Raw genomic sequence first — 17615 nt, forward strand, 5'->3', positions numbered from 1 at the left:
TATGTGTAGAGATTTTCTTACCTGAGTTTCCCACAGCACAGATGGACAGAAAAAAGGCTATGTATCCCTTACAGATTGCTTGGGAAGCGGGAAGGTTGTTCCTCTTGGCTTGAACTGGTGCTCTGCACTCTCCCTGATTCATCCTCAGCTCAGATGCAGCCTGAGCTGGCTGGGCATGGTGCTGCTGCATGGCAACTGGAGCCTGGGACCAGCCCGAGGGGCAGGACTGGCACAGGGATGGTGTGGTTGTGCAGCAGCATTGCCAGCACCCTCACCGTGTGCAGGGAGTCTGGGCAAGAAATACTGCTTGAAGGAATCCCTAGGAAGAGGCTGGAGAGGATCTAAGAGTGCACAAGGGAGATGGTTTGAGGGACCTCAGCAAAGTCCTGCTGGTGCTCATGACTTCGTTGCTTTTCAGCTTAACCACTGTCATCTTCCTAATAAAATTCTGAAGGCTCGCTCTGTGGTGTGTCTTTATACAAGGATTGTGTTTGCTGCAGGAATTGTGCCAAAAACCTCTGACCAGTCACACAGTGATTGCTCAGCATGGAAACTGCTGGACTTCAAAGCAGCATCTGAGCTCTGGTTTTGAGGTGCAGCACCACTTGTGTTCTCTGCTGTTGTGAAGAAACTAAACTAATGGTCACAGAGGTGACTGGCACCATGTTAGGAAACATAAACTAAGGAAAAGCAAAGGATGGGCTGTGGGGGACTGCACAGCCGAGGGCACATCCATCGCTGCCGTGGTGCCTGGCACGCGTATCCCCCTCAGGACTCTGTGGGGATGAACTAACTGGCCACGTTCACTCCCGAAGCTCCGGCCCCACGGACCGCGTTTGACCAGCTCAGCTCAGACCCTGGAATGAGACTTTATGCATATTCATCAGTATTGTTCTGTTTTTGAATGAACAAATAAACCCTAGTAATGTAGCATCCCGCCTGGCTTCCCCGTCTTTACCCGGGCAGCGCCGGTACCGGCTCGGCCCGAGCTCGGTCCCCGCCCAGCCTCGAACGCGGCACCTCGGGCTCCCCAGCGGCGTTCGGGCCCCCGCCCCTCTAGCGGTGCATGCTGGGAGCTGTAGTCCAGGGCTTAGCGGCTGTAAGGCCGGCACCCCGGGCGCGATGCACGCCGGGAGTTGTGGTCTGACGGCTGGACCGCAGGCGCGCCGGAAAGCGGGCGCGCTTGGCGGGGCACGCTGGGAGTTGTAGTCCAAGAGGGCAGGCGTGGGCCATGGCGGCGGCCGCGGCCCCGGCGGGTGGCGCGGGGCGCTCGAAGGTGGCCCCGAGCGTGGACTTCGACCACAGCTGCTCGGACAGCGTCGAGTACCTCACCCTCAACTTCGGGCCGTTCGAGACCGTGCACCGCTGGCGCCGCCTCCCACCCTGCGACGAGTTCGTGGGGGCCCGGTGAGCTAGGGAGCGGACGGGATGGTTGGAGGGGGGCTCCCGGCGCCGCTGACCTGTCCGTGCCGCCCGCAGGCGCAGCAAACACACTGTGGTGGCTTATCGGGATGCGATCTACGTGTTCGGCGGGGACAACGGGTAAGGGGAGCCGGGAACGCAGGGGTTGAGGGGAGATAGGTGTGAGGGGAGGTGGGTATGAGGGGAACGGGGTGAGAGGGGAGGTGGGTATGACGGGAGATGGGGTGAGGGGAGATGGGGTGAGGGGAGATGGGGTGAGGGGAGATGGGTGTGAGGGGTACGGGATGCGAACGGAGATGGGTGTGAGGGGAAGGAGGCGTGAGGGGAGATGGGTGAGAAGGGAACGGGGTGTGAGGGGAGGTGAGTGTGAGGGGAAGGGGGTGTGAGGTGAGGTAGGTGAGAGGGGAGATGGATGTAAGGGGACATGGGTGTGAGGGTGTGAGGGGAGCAGGGCTGAGGGTCCATGGCCGCCCCTGTCCGACCCCCGGCCTGGCTCAGCCGCTTCTCCCGTCCCTCCCCGCAGGAAGACGATGCTGAACGATCTCCTGCGCTTCGATGTGAAGGACTGCTCGTGGTGCAGGTGGGCAGTGCAGCCCCTCGCCATCCCTGGTCGCTGGCAGGGCCGGGACATGCCGCAGCTTCTGTCAGCACCTCGGGCTGGGTGTAGAAGTTTGTGGCACCACCTGAGTACGAGAGGAAGTGTCACCTCCGCTCAGCGCTGTCACAGCTGCTCCCTGCCAGCCTGCTGTGTGCTGGGCTGTCGGGCTTATGGATCCTGCCCGAGGGAGGGAGAGGACCAGGGTCACCTCTGTTCCTGCAGCCTGTGGGAGTGCAGAGGGACTGAGTGTGCTGCACCCCTCGGGCCAGGGAAGGTGCCAGGGCTCCTCACACCTTTCTTGGCTCCTTTGCTCTGCAGTAGGCGCTCTGTCTTATCTCACCTGTGTCTCACTTTCCAGCTCTGCCAAATAGATTTCAGCAGCAGCATGTTTGTAACCATCTACACTATATTGTTGTTCCATAAAATCTTAGTGCAATCAACTATCCAAAACCAGGGAAACACTCGAGCAAAAGAATAACTTCTAACAGTTGTTTCTTTTCTGAGTCTGCACAGTAGCTCTGGGTGCCCAAGGTATAACCAGAGTGTTTGACTGGTGCTGTTGTAACCCGTGCAGGGCTTTCACGACGGGGACACCGCCGGCACCACGGTACCACCACTCGGCCGTGGTCTACGGGAGCAGCATGTTTGTTTTTGGTAAGGCAGCAGCAGGTTGTACTGCAAGTGGGGGATGTGCTGCTGTACTGGTTTGGAAAAAGAGTCAGAGATCTTTAGGAGGTGTCAAAGATCTCATTCAGTAGCAAATCCAGTATTTTTCATGGCTGTGATTTCAACTTTAGTTTGGAAAGATGGCACTGTTTTGTTTAAAGACAACTTGAAGCTCATTACCATAATGATTTTTTAGGAGAAGGAGTGAAAGAGAAGTCTCCTTCTGTAGTAGTCCATTAGCCAAACATTTTATGCAATCTAAAATTTCTCCTAATGCAGTGCCTGGGAGCGTGTGTGCTCCATAGCCTGGGAGTCTAATGGAATTCTTGTTGTCCAGGTGGTTATACTGGAGATATCTATTCCAATTCTAACCTGAAGAATAAAAATGACCTCTTTGAGTATAAGTTTGCAACCGGGCAGTGGACAGAGTGGAAGACTGAGGGAAGGTAAGATCTGGTATCATTGTCTCATGCTTGGGGGGAGTGAGGGTAGCTTGGCATCATTTCACATGGCACAGTCAGACCTAGGTACAGTGCTGATGTTAGGGCTGCAGCATGACTGCTGCTCTGCTTTCTCAATTAACATTTTTGGTTCTACAGGAGTTTTTTTGGAAGGCCTCTTTCCAGAATGCACTATAATAGAAATTTGTCCAAAATCCCCTCTTCATGTTTCAGGTCCATGACAGAAGGAATGGGAGCATAGGGAGCTGGGGTTTTTTTTCTGAATTGTTTCAGTTTCAAGGTTAGCTTGTAAATTGTGGATCCCTTATGAAGAAAAGGGCTCCTGAGATTCAGTGTTCAAGGAAAATCAAAATCACTAACACATTCCTAAAGTTGGCTCTGTGCACATTTCAGAATGCCATCTCTGACAGTGATTGTGATCCAATTCTTAGTGTTTTTTACAAAGGCCTGAAGAGGATAAGAGGGAATGGCCTCATACTGGCAGAGCAGGGTTAGATGGGATATTGGGAGGGAAGTCTTGGCTGTGTGGTTGGTGAGGCCCTGGCACAGGGTGCCCAGAGCAGCTGTGGCTGCCCCATCCCTGGCAGTGTCCAAGGCCAGGTTAGATGGGGCTTGGAGTAACCTGGGCAAGTGGAAGGTGTCCCTGCCATGGCAGGGGATGGCACTGGATGGGTTTTAAGGTCTCTTTCTGCCCCAAACATTTCTGTGTTTACCACTCTCCAGTAAGGGTTGTGTGGTGTCTTTACCTGCAGTCTCATATACTACTAAAGCTTCTGGAATGCTGGTTTCAGTTGGTAGAGGGAAGGGAACATTTGAACATTTGTTATTTTGATTTGTGGAGAGGGATGAGGAATGTCCCATCCATTCTTGTGTTACTGTTGCTCACCTCTGATGAGCACGTTATGTTTCTGAACAGAGACTGTATTAGTCATTTCTCTCTCTGGTTAATTCTGGTAACTTGGGACATTTTGGAGAGCAATTCTTACTTAGTTTACAAACTCACATTTTGCTTGTTGTTCCCCAGAGTTAGTGTTCATGGTACACAGTGACCTCAGACAAGCCAACAGATGCCTCGTGGCATCACAGGTTTGTTCAACCTGGCTGATTTAGTTAAAACAACAAAGATTGTGGAAGAGGAATCCTAAGTTTGATCTTTCATTGTGGGAACTACATCTTGGGAACAAGCCTGAGTGATCCCAAATGAGCATCCTGAGCTCTGTCCTGGTGTCATTTCTGTGTTTCTCCTGCTTAGTTGTGGGAACACGTGTGGGATGTTCAGAGCCAGAATTGATTGCCACCTTGCTCTACCAGTGGTGCTATGAATTTTCCCATTATTAACTACTTTATGCAAAATACTCTGAGAGTATTTGGGTCCTGACAAGGAATTAGTTGGGATTTTTTTCTTTTTTTTTTTCCTGTCTGCATTAAGGCAGTTTGTCTCCATTAAAGACAGCAGAGTGAAAACTAATACATGCCTTCAGAGGCTCACTCAGTGTTTGGAGGGCACATGGCAGAAACAATTTTGTGTAGGGGACTTTCTTCTTCTTTTCACATGTGCATTTTAGCTCTTAGATCCTTCTGCAGATTGTTGTGTGCATTTTCTTCCTTGCAGGTTGCCAGTGGCCAGGTCAGCTCATGGTGCAACAGTGTACAGTGACAAGCTGTGGATCTTTGCTGGATATGATGGCAATGCACGGTATGGGGCACTGTCACCCTCTCCTTGACTGCTCTTGGGAAATCCCAGCCCCTCAGTTTCCACCTTTGTAGAGACATTTCCACGTTCCAAGAGATTTAAACACTCAGCTGGAGCTTTGCAAACCCAGTCTGTTGTTGAGCATTGCCTTTTGCAGTTCACTGGTTCATGTTCACATGAGTGTGTGCTTAAAGCCTCAAGATCTGGTTACTCAGAGTGGCTGTGGATGTGTAATTTGACAGCATGCTTGTTTGTAAGGCTACAAAATGATCTTTGGAATTTGGCAAATGCACATTTCTTGAAAGATCCCCAGCACAGGCCAGCTGATGTTGCTGAATACTTAGAGAGCAGAGCCTGGATTTGCTGTGAAATCATCTGACACAACTAAGAGCAATGTGTCAGTTTTTTCTCAGAAATCTCTGGAAATATGTAATATTTGGGTTGAAGGGAGAATGGATTTTGTGTGGGGGAAGACTGTAAAGGAGTGGTGCTGAGATGTGAGAGGGAGCCTGGTGCTTGGTCTCACAGTGGCTCCTTGCATTTGCTGTTGGTCTGTTAGGAAACAGTCAATTCTGGACATGCCATTTTTTTCTGTTATGATGAACTTGAGGAGTAATTTATGTTGATATACAATATTTGCATCATGAGAGAACAGAGATTTTCACAAATGAGGAGCTGAATTGCCTCCTCTTTTGAGAAGAATCTTCAGAAACAGCTGAAGCTTTGTGTCCAGCTCCACAAAGTCTCCAGGAGAACTGCTGATAACCAGGAATTCAGATGGGATGTCTTTGTTATCTCTGGAGGAGGAATTGGCATAGGATGCATGACTGTGGGATTTTTCAGTGCCAGCTTAGGGAGTCCCCCCAGGCCTTGAGTAGCTGTAAGGAAGGAGTAGGTGAGAGGAGCTATCTAATTTATGTTAAATATGTCAAATCACTTTAAAAAATTGTCTTTTTATGGAACTTGAGCCTCCAGGCACATTTGAACAAAGGAAACATCTGTAATTATTGTGAGTAATTCGTTCTGGGAACAGCACAGAGATGTGTCAGGTTACCTGCTTTGTCCTCTTCTGTATTTAAGGAAGGATTCAGCCATGTCAATAATTGTTGTGGTCAGTCTCAGTAGTTAACAGGGATGATCAGGGTAAAAAAGGGTATTTTGTAAAAATCCTGAAGATTAGATAGCTCAAATCCTTAAGCTCCAGACTGTAGCTGTTAACTGCAGGGTACTTGTAACTAGAAAGATGCTAAAGCAAGCTGGGGTGGGGCTGTAAGATTTAGGTATAGAACAAAGGGATTTTAAGAATTGTTTTTCTATCAGTGGAAGTAGGAGTCTCTTCCTGTGCAGGAGGAATGTTGATGAAATAGGATTTCTGCCCTTTCAACACTGTTGCAAAAAATGAATTGTTTCAAATCAAGCATTTTTTGTGTTATGGCACAGATTAAATGACATGTGGACAATAGGCCTGCAGGACAGAGAGCTGACCTGCTGGGAAGAGGTAAGAAGCCTTAATTTCAACTAACACATAAAATTCTCTTTTTTGGTTTTAATGCATAATTATTTAAAATTTCCCATGCTAGACTGCACTGCTCTTTCTCCAGAATGTGTTTTTGATCCACACTGAAAAGAAGCAGTTCAAATTTGATTTGGTTTGGGTATTTGGAAAACCAAATGTGTATGAAAGGGTGATTTTTTTGCTTGTGAATCTGTGAACTGGACTTGGACTTCCCATGGGGGATTTGCTGTGCTGGGACTGCATTCCCACTGTGACCACTGCATTCCCACTCAGGGCACTGACACAGACTGGGAGCTTTGCTGGCCAGCTGACCAAAGTCCTGATCCTTGCAGTACTGAGAGCTTTCAAAACATGGCCTCCCAATCTTTTTATCCAGGGAAAATCAGACATGTAAGCACAGCAGGAGTTGATTACCTGTTGATTACCAGATTTACAGGGCCCATGCCATGTGCTCACCCTGGCTGCACCTGTGTGAGCATGGCCTGCAGCATCCTCAGCACGTGGAGTTGTGCACTGTAACAATACATTTCTCATTCTGAACTTAATTACCTTTCAGATTGAACAAAGCGGTGAAATTCCTCCTTCCTGCTGTAATTTTCCCGTGGCTGTTTGCAAAGACAAGATGTTTGTTTTCTCTGGCCAGAGTGGAGCAAAGATTACCAATAATCTCTTCCAGTTTGAATTCAAGGAAAAGATGTAAGTGTAGACAGTTAAGTCGTGCAAAATCCACATAATCCTTGACTGCCTGAGTTGTGCAATGTAATACTTGAGGGCAGTGAGGGAGAACACTCTGTGTCCTGGTGATGAAGTGTAGGAGTGACGGGGGTGGGACAGTGGGGACGGACAGAGATGAGAGATTTCTGAAGCCAGGTCAGGAACTTGTGGTTATTGCAAAGGGCCTGGGTGAAGGGCCCTGCTGGGAGCTGCCAGCCACAGCTGGAGCAAGACTGAGAGAAGAGAGGGGGAGAGAGGATGAGAGGGTAAGGAGTAAAAGCATAAGAGCATAGAATGGTAAGAGAGTGAGGTTCCCATTACAATGCAATAAATCTTCTTCTGTGCTGAATATTCGAATTCTCACTAACCAATCTCATACTGTGGGAACTCAGCACGTCACTCTGGATGTCCAGAGTTACCGAGAGAACCCTTGGGGGGCTCGGAAATCCTGGAATGTTGCCAGGAGCGCCAGGTGGCTTGACTTCAATCCCTCTAGGGATGTGCCACCTTTTTGAGGACATGAGAATCACTTGGGAATTAATGGTGCAAGAATGATGTATTTACAGGGTGAAATATAGATTTTAAGGTTTTGGTACAGGGAGGTTATGGAGACAAGATGGAGGGATCGGGGCATGTCTTGTCCTTCTTCTTTCTTCTTCTTGTCATCCATTTTCTATGGTGATGTTGGCGCCTTGGGATTGGTCCATGGTGAAGGTGCACTTGCTAATATGGGTGAAAGGCATTGGGAAATAAAGGTAAATATGATGTACGTAGTTTTTAGTATAAAAAGAGACTAATGCCCAGTAGGAGGGCAGAGTGCCCTTGGCTGCTTTGCTGGTCAGACCTCTGTTGGGCAGAAAGAAAATTCTGTAGATAAGAAACAATAAACAATCTGAAGACTGAAAATCTGAAGAGTCCAGACTCATCCTTTGAAGTGTGGGCTGCCCCAGAGCCATCCTATGCATGTCTGGGCAGAGACAGACAGCCGACTGGACATAGGACAAGATACAAATCTTGTACTGGGCTGTATGCATTTACATACAGCCTATAAGAATCATGACATTACCATACTGTGTTACATTTTAAACTCTAAAAACTCTTCTTTGGACCCTTCTGCCAGGCTGGCAGGGTCTGCTCTGCCCCTTGGACTGTCTGTAGGCAGAGGGTGTTGTTCCATCAAAAGGGAATTACCTTCAGCTGGCCACACCATTGTTTTCCAGTAGTTCAGTAACTGAGGGATCTCAGAGCTTGCTTTCATTTCAATCTCCCTTATAGGCAATCATATTTATAAGGCTTTCCTGTTTCATCTTCCCCAACAACAAAGCACAGAGTTAGAAAATTTAAAGCATTGTAAAAAACCCCGTGTTTGCTGTTTGTGTGGCAGCTGGACCCGCATCCCCACGGAGCACCTGCTGCGGGGCTCGCCGCCCCCGCCCCAGCGCCGCTACGGGCACACCATGGTGGCCTTCGACCGGCACCTCTACGTGTTCGGCGGTGCTGCTGACAACACCCTGCCCAACGAGCTGCACTGCTATGATGTGGACTCCCAGACATGGGAGGTCATCCAGCCCAGCCCAGACAGTGAGGTAAAACCTTCAGCTTGTGGTTTTTCCTTTGTGCTCCTTCTTTTTTTGACTCATCTTTGCCATGGATGCTTTTTGACAAGAGCGTTGGGTTTTAGCTGAATAGTAACAACTCCTTCCCACTGATGGTTAATCAGCTCAAATATTGTGGGTAGCAGTGCTTAAAAATTAGTCAGTGTTGACACATCTAAAACTTCTCTTAACACGTTTTAAAGAAATACCATGAAACACTTTGATATGCATTTCAATCATTTGTTCAGTCAAAAGCTGGACAATTAATTCAGTGTGTACCAGTGGTTCTTTGGTTGGCTGTGTGATCCTCTTGAAGCAGAATTCACAACTAGACAAGGTTTGATTTGAAGGACACTGTAGTGCCCATGTGCATAAAATCTTATAAATTCCGATTATACATAGAGGTGTGGCTGGCAAATAGTAATATGGAGGCTCAGAAAGGGCTGTTTTAACATACTTTCATTAATAAGAGATACAAATTTAAAAATGTCTATTTTTACATGGACATCAAAAGGCTGTAGACCACCAAGTGCCAAGGAAACACTCCAAATGAGACAATATTTAAAAGAAAGAAAGATGAACATATCAATCTGTTTCTTTTGCTACTTGCCACTCATGCAAGGCAGTGGTTGTGTGATAAAATGTCTGGTTTTTTCTCAAAGCACACTCACAGATCCTGTCTGGGATCACCTTGTATTCCAGGCAGAAGTGCCAAGGGCTCACCTGGTTTCAGTGCATATTTCAGGTCATGTAAGTGAGGATCATTTCATCCCAGAATGCACAAGCAGTTGTTCCCTGAAGCCCATACCAGTGTGTGTAATGCCTGGCTTTGGAGCAGCAGCACTCATTGTGTTTAATAATGTGACTAGATTTTACCTTAAACCATGTTAAGGCACTGCAGCTGAGGTCACAGTGGGTGTAGGGTATGAGCTGCTCTGCAGGAGGAGATGCTGTGTGTGTGTGTGTCTGTGTGTGTGTGTCTGTCTGTCTGTCTGTGTGTCTGTCTGTGTGTGTGTGTGCTCTGCACACAACTGCACAGCCTGAGGTTGCACCTCAGACACTGAGTGTTGCAGGCATTGGGATCAGGTGCAGAGTTACTGATTTAGCAGCACAGGTGTGACAGGGCTCAGCCCCAGAGCTGTGTGGGGAGTTTGGTGGGTTTGTGTTTGCAGACACAGCCCTGGATGAGCTGGAGAATCCCCCACACACAGAGCTCAAAATTAACCATGCACTTGGGCCTCCTTGGGAACTGTTATTTGACCAAAGGATTTCACAGCAACCTATTTAATGCTTTACAAAGCTGATTTATTGTCACATGAAATTAATAAAGCTGCTTCTTCAACTTTTTAAAGCCACAGTTGCCTTCAGGACTGTAGAACCTGTTCTGTTCCTGCCACTGTTATCATTTGACAAGTGAGGCTTCAGCAGGCATTGGTTCTTTGGGACACAGTTGCTTATTGCTTCCAGAAGCAGACCTGCTCCTGGCAGTGTTGTAAACCAGCATTATTCCCTGAGTTATCCCCTGCTAAATTTCATTTCAGATTTCAAAGCTCTTTTCTTCATCTGTCTGTAATCCCAGGTTAGTTGTCCATGTTTCCCATGTTGTATTTTGTAGTTTCTTTCTCTGGTACAGCATCTAGAAGCTGATTTGGTAGAAATGGGAGGTGAAACTGGTGATGTTGAAACACATGATAGTAAATTTTCCTGAAAGACTGATTAACTGCAGACTTTTGGTGTTTTAAGTAAGTTTTAAATTGTTTTGTGTCTTCTGGAGTCATAACTAGGTAATTTCTCAGAATAATTTTCTTAAAGTTTCCATGAGCTTTCGGCAAAGACTTCTAAAGGTAGCAATGAATCTCTAATACCATCCTGTTCCCTGGACGCTCTGAACTTGGATTTTCCTTTTTTATCCATCTCTGTGAATAAAATTACTCATGTTAATTTGAAACAAAGTAGAAGTCAATAAGTGCAATGCTGTCTCAGCACTTGAGGGTTTCTGCTGTGTGTGAAGTGACAGTGACCTCTGTTATTGTGCAGCAGAATGACCTACCTTGACTTTTAGAGTTGAGTTTTTTCCTTTCCACTTGATGGATAGTAGGATTTGCTCTGCTTGCTCTGTATTATGTGGTATGATCTTAGAAATGCTGCATTACAACATTGCTTGACCACCTCACTGTGGTGAGGTTACTTTCTTACTTATGGTCATGTGATGCATATCCTTAATTCTTTCTTCTTTTGGATGTTTAGCATGGAGTGACTAAAGCTTCTGGAGTCCAAAATAAGGTTTGGTGCTGATTAAGCTATAAATTCAGTGGTGATTGTTACAGTGCTTGGCAAAAGAGATTACAGAAGAGATTGCTTATGCTGAAGGAGAGTCATTACTGCCATTCCAGTCTTGTTCTCTGAACTTAGGCTGCCCTGAGGAGCTTCTCAGGGTGATCAGGGAGTGATTTGGACTTTTCAGACCTGTTAGTGCCAGTAGCAGGAACAGGTGTCAGGTGGAACTTGTATGTCCTGTGCTACCCTGTTATGGCTGACACAGAAGGTGACAAGTCACACAAGGCTGAAGAATCTTGGGATTGTTTTCTGGAAAAAGGGGGCACAGTTTGGGCAATAATTACAGCAAAGTGGAGTGAGTACTAGGAAGATCCTAGAGACACTTCCTGACCACGGACAGCAATTGTGTGTCAGGTGCTGTAGGTGCCCTGAGACAGTCTGGCATTTTCTGCATTTTGAGAAAACAGGGAGAACAAACCTGGGAATAGATCTGGCAATGGACCTGTTGTAGTTATCTGCCCAGAGTGCTCAGAATTCCTGGTAGTGCCTCACTGTGGGATGGAGGATGGGAAATGGCTTATTGAGAAGAAGAGGGCAGACTGAGATGGAGCAAGTCAGTACTTCAAAAATAAACCAGGAGCTGCCATTTTATGCTTTAGGATGTTTCCAGAGTGGATAACAGGACATCCTTGCTGAGCTACACAATTGCAGTCTGTAGCTCCTCAAAGCTATATATAATACATGTACATACATATTGTACAGAGCACACAGAGCTATTCCCCATCCTTGCTGAGATGATCTTCACAGCTGCAGGTTCTCCTTTTCTAAGGCAGGCACAGGAATGTCTTGTCTGAGTCCTTGCCTGCCTGCATACACTGCCAAGGCTTCCTGGCATGCTGGATTTTCTTTCTACAGGGCTACTGAAGGATGTCAAAAACAAGAAATAGATTTTTTTGTTTCCTCAAGTTTTTCTATTAAACTCAAAATATCTTTTACTTTCTGAAGAAGGTTGGAGCAGCATAAAAAATCAGCAGGCAGTAAGAGGAAAAGTGCCCTGTGTTGCACAGGTGACAAACACGTGCACGTGGCAGTCATGGCTTGTGCTACAGAGAGGAGTGTTCTGCAGGGAATGACAGGAGCTCTGGGTCTGGCAGGGAGCACAGCCCACAGAATCCAAGGTGATGTTTGGAGCAGCCCCTGCCTTCATAGAGGCAGGGTGTTATGTCAGGAAGAAGAAAATTCTCCCTCCTCACAGTTCCATCATCTCCCTGTGGCTGCAGGGACTGGCAAGTCATCCATCTCTCCTGAAGTTATGAGGGAAATCTCTAAAACTTGTTCTGGGAAACATTTCAGTCTCACAATTAGGGCTTTCAAAGCCAAGAGCAGTAAAAATCTCCAATTTTCAAAGCCCTTAATTTTTCTTTTAATAAGCCAAAAGGGAGGTTAATGTGCTGGTAACCTTCTTGGGCTTACTTGGAGGCTCAGTTTTGGAGGTTTTTCAGACAGATTACAGTGACGTGGTTTGTGGGCAGCTGAGGAAGATTAGAAGGACTTACTTAGTCATCCTCCTGGGGATGAGTCTGCCCCAGTCCCCTGTGCAGGGATTAGTTACACCCCTTGAGGTACCTTCAGGCAAGAGAAACACGTTGCTGTGTGCACAATGCCCCAATTCCTGCAGTGAGCCCCCTAACAGGATCTGCCTCACACGTGGGCAGGGTGGTTATCAAGGTATCATGTTCTGCTGGGAGAGATAAAACTGAGCATTTCACAATCCAGAGGGAAGACTGATACTTTAGGTGTTTATAAATAATGTGCAGTGCTCAGGCTTGCATCCTTTTTTAAAAATGTAGGAGCTTCATACCAGTGCCCTTTGCAGGTCTGTGCTCAGTGAACTGGAGAGAGACATCTTGAAAATGTTTGTGTTTATAAGAATCTGCACATCAGGGTACCTGTAGGTAATACTATTGTACAGCTCCACTTCTGTTTGTCAGTTCTGTGTTCATATCCTTTCTGAGGGATGTTCTTTATTACATCCTTTTACAGTATTCTCCCAGAGAAAGCAAAATGCAAATGATGTGGATGATAGGCAGAAGGAATATTTCTGTAACTCACTCACTGGTGAGGAATTGTAACAAGACAGATTTAATGTGACCTGCATTAAGGTGGTATAAAATTGAGTAACAGAAGGAGTTGAAATATGCTTTTTGATTGAGGAGCAGTTATTCTGGATAAACTTATGCCACCAACCTTGAAAGACAACAGAAAATCACAGCTTTCCTCCAATATTTGCTAATTGTCCAGAATTTTGCCAATTACTGGTTATAATAACAGTCCACTCAGGGATTTGATTTCTTCTTAAGGTGGGTGCAAACAGTCCATGTTTCAGTTTGGCTGTAGGATACATTTATGAACAGAGTGTGTGGTCTGGGCTCCATGGTTTCCCTTACAGCATCCCTGAAAACAATCACTTAAATTCCCAGTTCTTGTGGGGAGCTGAGAGAGCTCCTGGTGGTCTGAAATGGCTGCAAGTGCTGTGATATTCTTCATTCTACACACAGTGTAGTGCCATTAAGTAACATAAATACATGATCCTTGTGTATATATCCAGTATAATATCTCCCCACGTTGTGTTTGCAAACAGGGAGGATGTTCAGAGAAGAATGATTGAAGATGGGAAGCCCAGTGTGACCAACTATGAATTGAAGTCTCTTTCAGGTGTAGGAAATTAAATCTTCCCTGGCTTACCTGGGGAACAGAGGGTTTTTAATCTGTCAGTGAAAGATAAAACAAGATCCAGCCACTTCAGTTTGAAACTAGAAATATCCAGACTGAAAAAGAAAGGAAAATAAATGTTTACAAATTCTAAAGAATGAAAGTAATTATTTACTGGAACATTTTATCTGTTTTTTGGGGTTTTTTTGTAAAGTCTTCATTACACTTAAACCAGGATTTGATATCTTTTAAAAAGAATGTTTTCCTCAAAACAATTTAAATTTCAGTACCTCTTCACAGAAGTTTGGTAGGTTGGTGTATCCAGGAAGTCAAACTAAGATCCCAAAAGTGCTATTGTGGTTATTGGATTTTTGAATGCATGCCACATGCCAAAGAGAAGCAAATGGTTGGTCACTGGATTTCTGTCAGCTGTTGTCAGATTTCAATATAGGATCTTTTGTGGTGTGTTCATTGGATTTGGCTGGAGTTTGCCTTGTTCTTCAAACTGCCTCATCCCCTCTGATGAATTATACATTAACATTGCTCTTTAAATTTGCAACTGATATGTACTAAAACAATTTTAAAGGAAATAACATTTACTATTATCACAGCTGTAAATAAATTACAGGCAGCCTCATACCCTGACCTTTGTGGTTATGCTGCCACATGTTTGGATGTCATTGTCAATAGATTTACCTTCCTGTTTCCATTCTGTGCTCTCCAGTGAATGCCAGATGGAAAAAGCTCATCCTCAGTGTAGAGCACAATTGCAAAGGATGTCTCTGTTGCATCCCCTGTCACTTATCATAACCACAGCTGATAATGGTACAAGCTTTTGTTATTATGACTTTTCTTCTGTGTGTGTTGATTTAACCCAGACCCCCCTGTGCTGGGCTGATCCCCCAGGGGGCAGCAGGGCAGGGGGGATTCTGCCCCTGTGCCCTGCTCAGGTGAGGCCCCACCTGCAGAGCTGCCCCAGCCCTGGGGCCCAGCACAGGAAGGAGCTGGAGCTGCTGGAGAGAGCCCAGAGGAGGCCACGGAGCTGCTCTGAGGGCTGGAGCCCCTCTGGGAGAGCTGGGGGTGCTCACCTGGAGAAGAGAAAGCTTTGGGAAGAACTTAGAGCCCCTTCCAGTGCCTAAAGGGGCTCCAGGAGAGCTGGAGAAGGACTTTGGACAAAGACCTGGAGGGACAACACAAGGAGGGAATGGTTTCCCACTGCCAGAGGTCAGGGTTAGATGGGATACTGGGAAGGAATTTTTGGCTGTGGGGTGGGCAGGCCCTGGCACAGGTGCCCAGAGCAGCTGTGGCTGCCCCTGGATCCCTGGAAGTGCCCAAGGCCAGGCTGGACAGGGCTTGGAGCAACCTGGGACAGTGGAAGGGGTCCCTGCCATGCAGGGATTGGAACAAGATGAGCTTTAAGGTCCCTTCCCACCCAAACCATCCTGTGATTCTGTGCTTTTGCTAAGTTGTAGGTTTCTTTCTATCTTCTTTCTTCAATCCCTGACAGTCTCTTTCTGTATTAATGGCTCCATATTAGGAAGTGATGCTTACAGAGGTGATCCTCTGCTTTTCATCATTCTTAAGCTGCAATAGATCCATTTATGTTGACTATGTAGTTATGACAATCTCAATAAATAAACTGCAGACAAAATATTTTTGGCTTTCTGGCATTAGTGTAGTGTTTAAGATTTCATGAGATGTCTTGAGTAGTCTACCAGAAGAAATCTCTAAGAACAGGCTGGAATTTTTTTCTCTCAGAAACAGAATAAGTATTGTTGACCCTGTGTGGGGCAAAGGAATGGAAATAGCCTTTGAAGAGGTTCATTCTGTGTGTCTGGGATGGAGCTTTTATTCCCTGTTTTTTTGTCTGTACCACCAAAGAGGAAAAGTAAAAGCTAAGTTTCCATCTTGGATGTAAATTAAATTTCTGTTGTAACAAGAGCACAGCTGAGCTCCCAGCCCTGCAACATGTTAAACAACAGGATGAAGTCTTAGAATCACAAAAGCAAGTGGATTGGAAGGACTTCCAAGGTTTTGAATCCAACCTCATGCTCAGAGCAGGTCTGGTTGAGGAAGGCTGCTCAGGGCATTGTCCATCCCATCCCATCCCATCCCATCCCAGGGTATCTCCCGGCTTAGATATCCAGCAGCTTCTCCTGGCTTCCCACTATCATGGGAAGCCATCTCCTAGTACTTGTCCACTCTCATGATCAAAGACATTTTCCTCTCACACTAAGAAAGAGCTTCCTGTGCTGATTTGAGTCTGCTGGCTCCTCTCTTCCCATTGGGCAGCTCTGAAGAGCAGCTCTGAGTTCCCTGCAGGAAGGTGCCTCCTTTGCCTTCTCTCCTCTCATCATCCTGTGCTCCAGCCCTTGATCACAACCCTGATGTTGGTGTCCCTCCTCTGGACTTACATAGGTCAATGCCTCTCTGTACTGGGGATCCCAGAGTGCTTCAGCTGGGGATTACAAAGGGTGAGTAGAGGTGGACAAGTCCCATCCCTGGGCCTGCTGGAGCAGCTGAGAGGCTGCTGGCTGTGCTGCCAGAGGATGCTGCTGAACCTCTGCAGCTCCCTGTCCACCACATCTGTGTTCTGGACAGCCATTCCCCAGCCTGTACCATTGCAAGGAATGACTCTCCTGGGGACAGGGCTTGGCAGAACCTCCTGAGGTGCCCATTAGCCCATTTTCCAGCCTGGCTAAGTCCTTTGGAATATCAGCCTCCAGCATTTCAACTGCTCCAGACAATTGGCTATCAAGCATAGACTTGCTGAGAATGCAGTGCCCTCCTATAACCCATGAAGCATTTTGAAGGGAGTGATCAGGTTAGTCAGGAAAAATTTGCCCTTGGTAACTCCTTGCTGACTGGTACCAGTCACCTCTTTCATATGGTACAAGTAGCTTCCAGGAAGAGTTTCTCTATAACTTTCTTGGGACAGCAGTGTAGTTGCCTGGCTCATGGTTAGCTGTGTTTCCAAAGTTCACACCAGGCCAGATTTTTTAAATTAATAAGGTACTTCTAAGGTTAGAAACTTTGGTTACTCTTGAGTACCTGCAGTGATAAACTGAATGACTCTGTTGCCATAATCTGAAAGGAATGACAGCCCAAGGAAATGCCCAATAAAGGAACAACAGCCTATGGAAAGGTTCAGTAAAATCCTTCAGCATTTCCCTGCTTCCCTTCATTTGTAGAGCTGCATGTCTTGAAGTTCACTCTAACATGTGTCTGTTCCAGTTTTGTCTGAAAGCAGAGATTGTCTGCACCCAGCATGGGAAAACATTTTAAATCCTTAAACCTCCTTGAACCTAAAGACAATCCAAAGCTCTGTCTGTCCATCTGTTTGAGTTTGATGCTGTTGCCTGGTGTAACAGTGTGAAAACAGGTATCAACAGCTCCCAATCTCCCAGTGGTGACAGCTCATTTGGACCTTTTGTAGCTTGGTTTTCTTCCACTTTCAGAGAAAAATAGATAATTCTTTTACCTCTTAGTTTATGTTGGTTCAGCAGGTTGGTTTGTTGATGGCTTTAGGTCTTATTTCATTTTGGCTTTGAGCTTTTAATGATACTGAAGGATAGAGAAGCTCATTGATGTTCCTGGGTTGGGAAAGAAATCTGAGCTCACCATTACTGCCTTTTGAGTTCAGTGCAACAATTTCCTTCCATAATACCTGCTCATTCATAGCTGAGTGTGAGGAAAATTAACATTTACACAGTTATAAATCTATTCTGTAAATATAAGAGGGCTTCTGAGGAGCTGAGAGTAAGAAAGGAGAACCTTTAAACAGTTGCAGAGGATTTGATTTTAGCAATGTCCTAGTATTGCCCATAATGTTGAAATTTCACCAAAAGCACTGAAGCACATTAAAATGTTCTGAGAAAGGAGTCAGAGAGAGAAGATAAGCACTGCAACAGCACAAGCAGTCACAGCCTGCAATAATAGCATAGTTAATGCATTCCTCACA

General features: G+C 46.2%; 1 protein-coding gene across 1 annotated transcript in view; it reads left to right on the top strand.

Moving 5' to 3' along the window:
• The first annotated feature begins 1223 nt into the window (after positions 1-1223).
• LZTR1 (leucine zipper like post translational regulator 1) overlaps positions 1224-17615 on the top strand; it is a 37334-nt gene continuing 20942 nt past the window's right edge. The window contains exons 1-9 of the mRNA XM_059488068.1: positions 1224-1407; positions 1480-1542; positions 1946-2002; positions 2595-2674; positions 3024-3132; positions 4760-4843; positions 6281-6338; positions 6913-7052; positions 8455-8656. Coding sequence (XP_059344051.1) covers positions 1232-1407; positions 1480-1542; positions 1946-2002; positions 2595-2674; positions 3024-3132; positions 4760-4843; positions 6281-6338; positions 6913-7052; positions 8455-8656 — 969 coding nt within the window. The 5' untranslated portion in view covers positions 1224-1231. The remainder of the gene's footprint in view (positions 1408-1479; positions 1543-1945; positions 2003-2594; positions 2675-3023; positions 3133-4759; positions 4844-6280; positions 6339-6912; positions 7053-8454; positions 8657-17615) is intronic.

The sequence above is a fragment of the Ammospiza nelsoni genome, chromosome 23 (genome assembly GCF_027579445.1).
Source record: "Ammospiza nelsoni isolate bAmmNel1 chromosome 23, bAmmNel1.pri, whole genome shotgun sequence".
NCBI lineage: Eukaryota > Metazoa > Chordata > Aves > Passeriformes > Passerellidae > Ammospiza > Ammospiza nelsoni.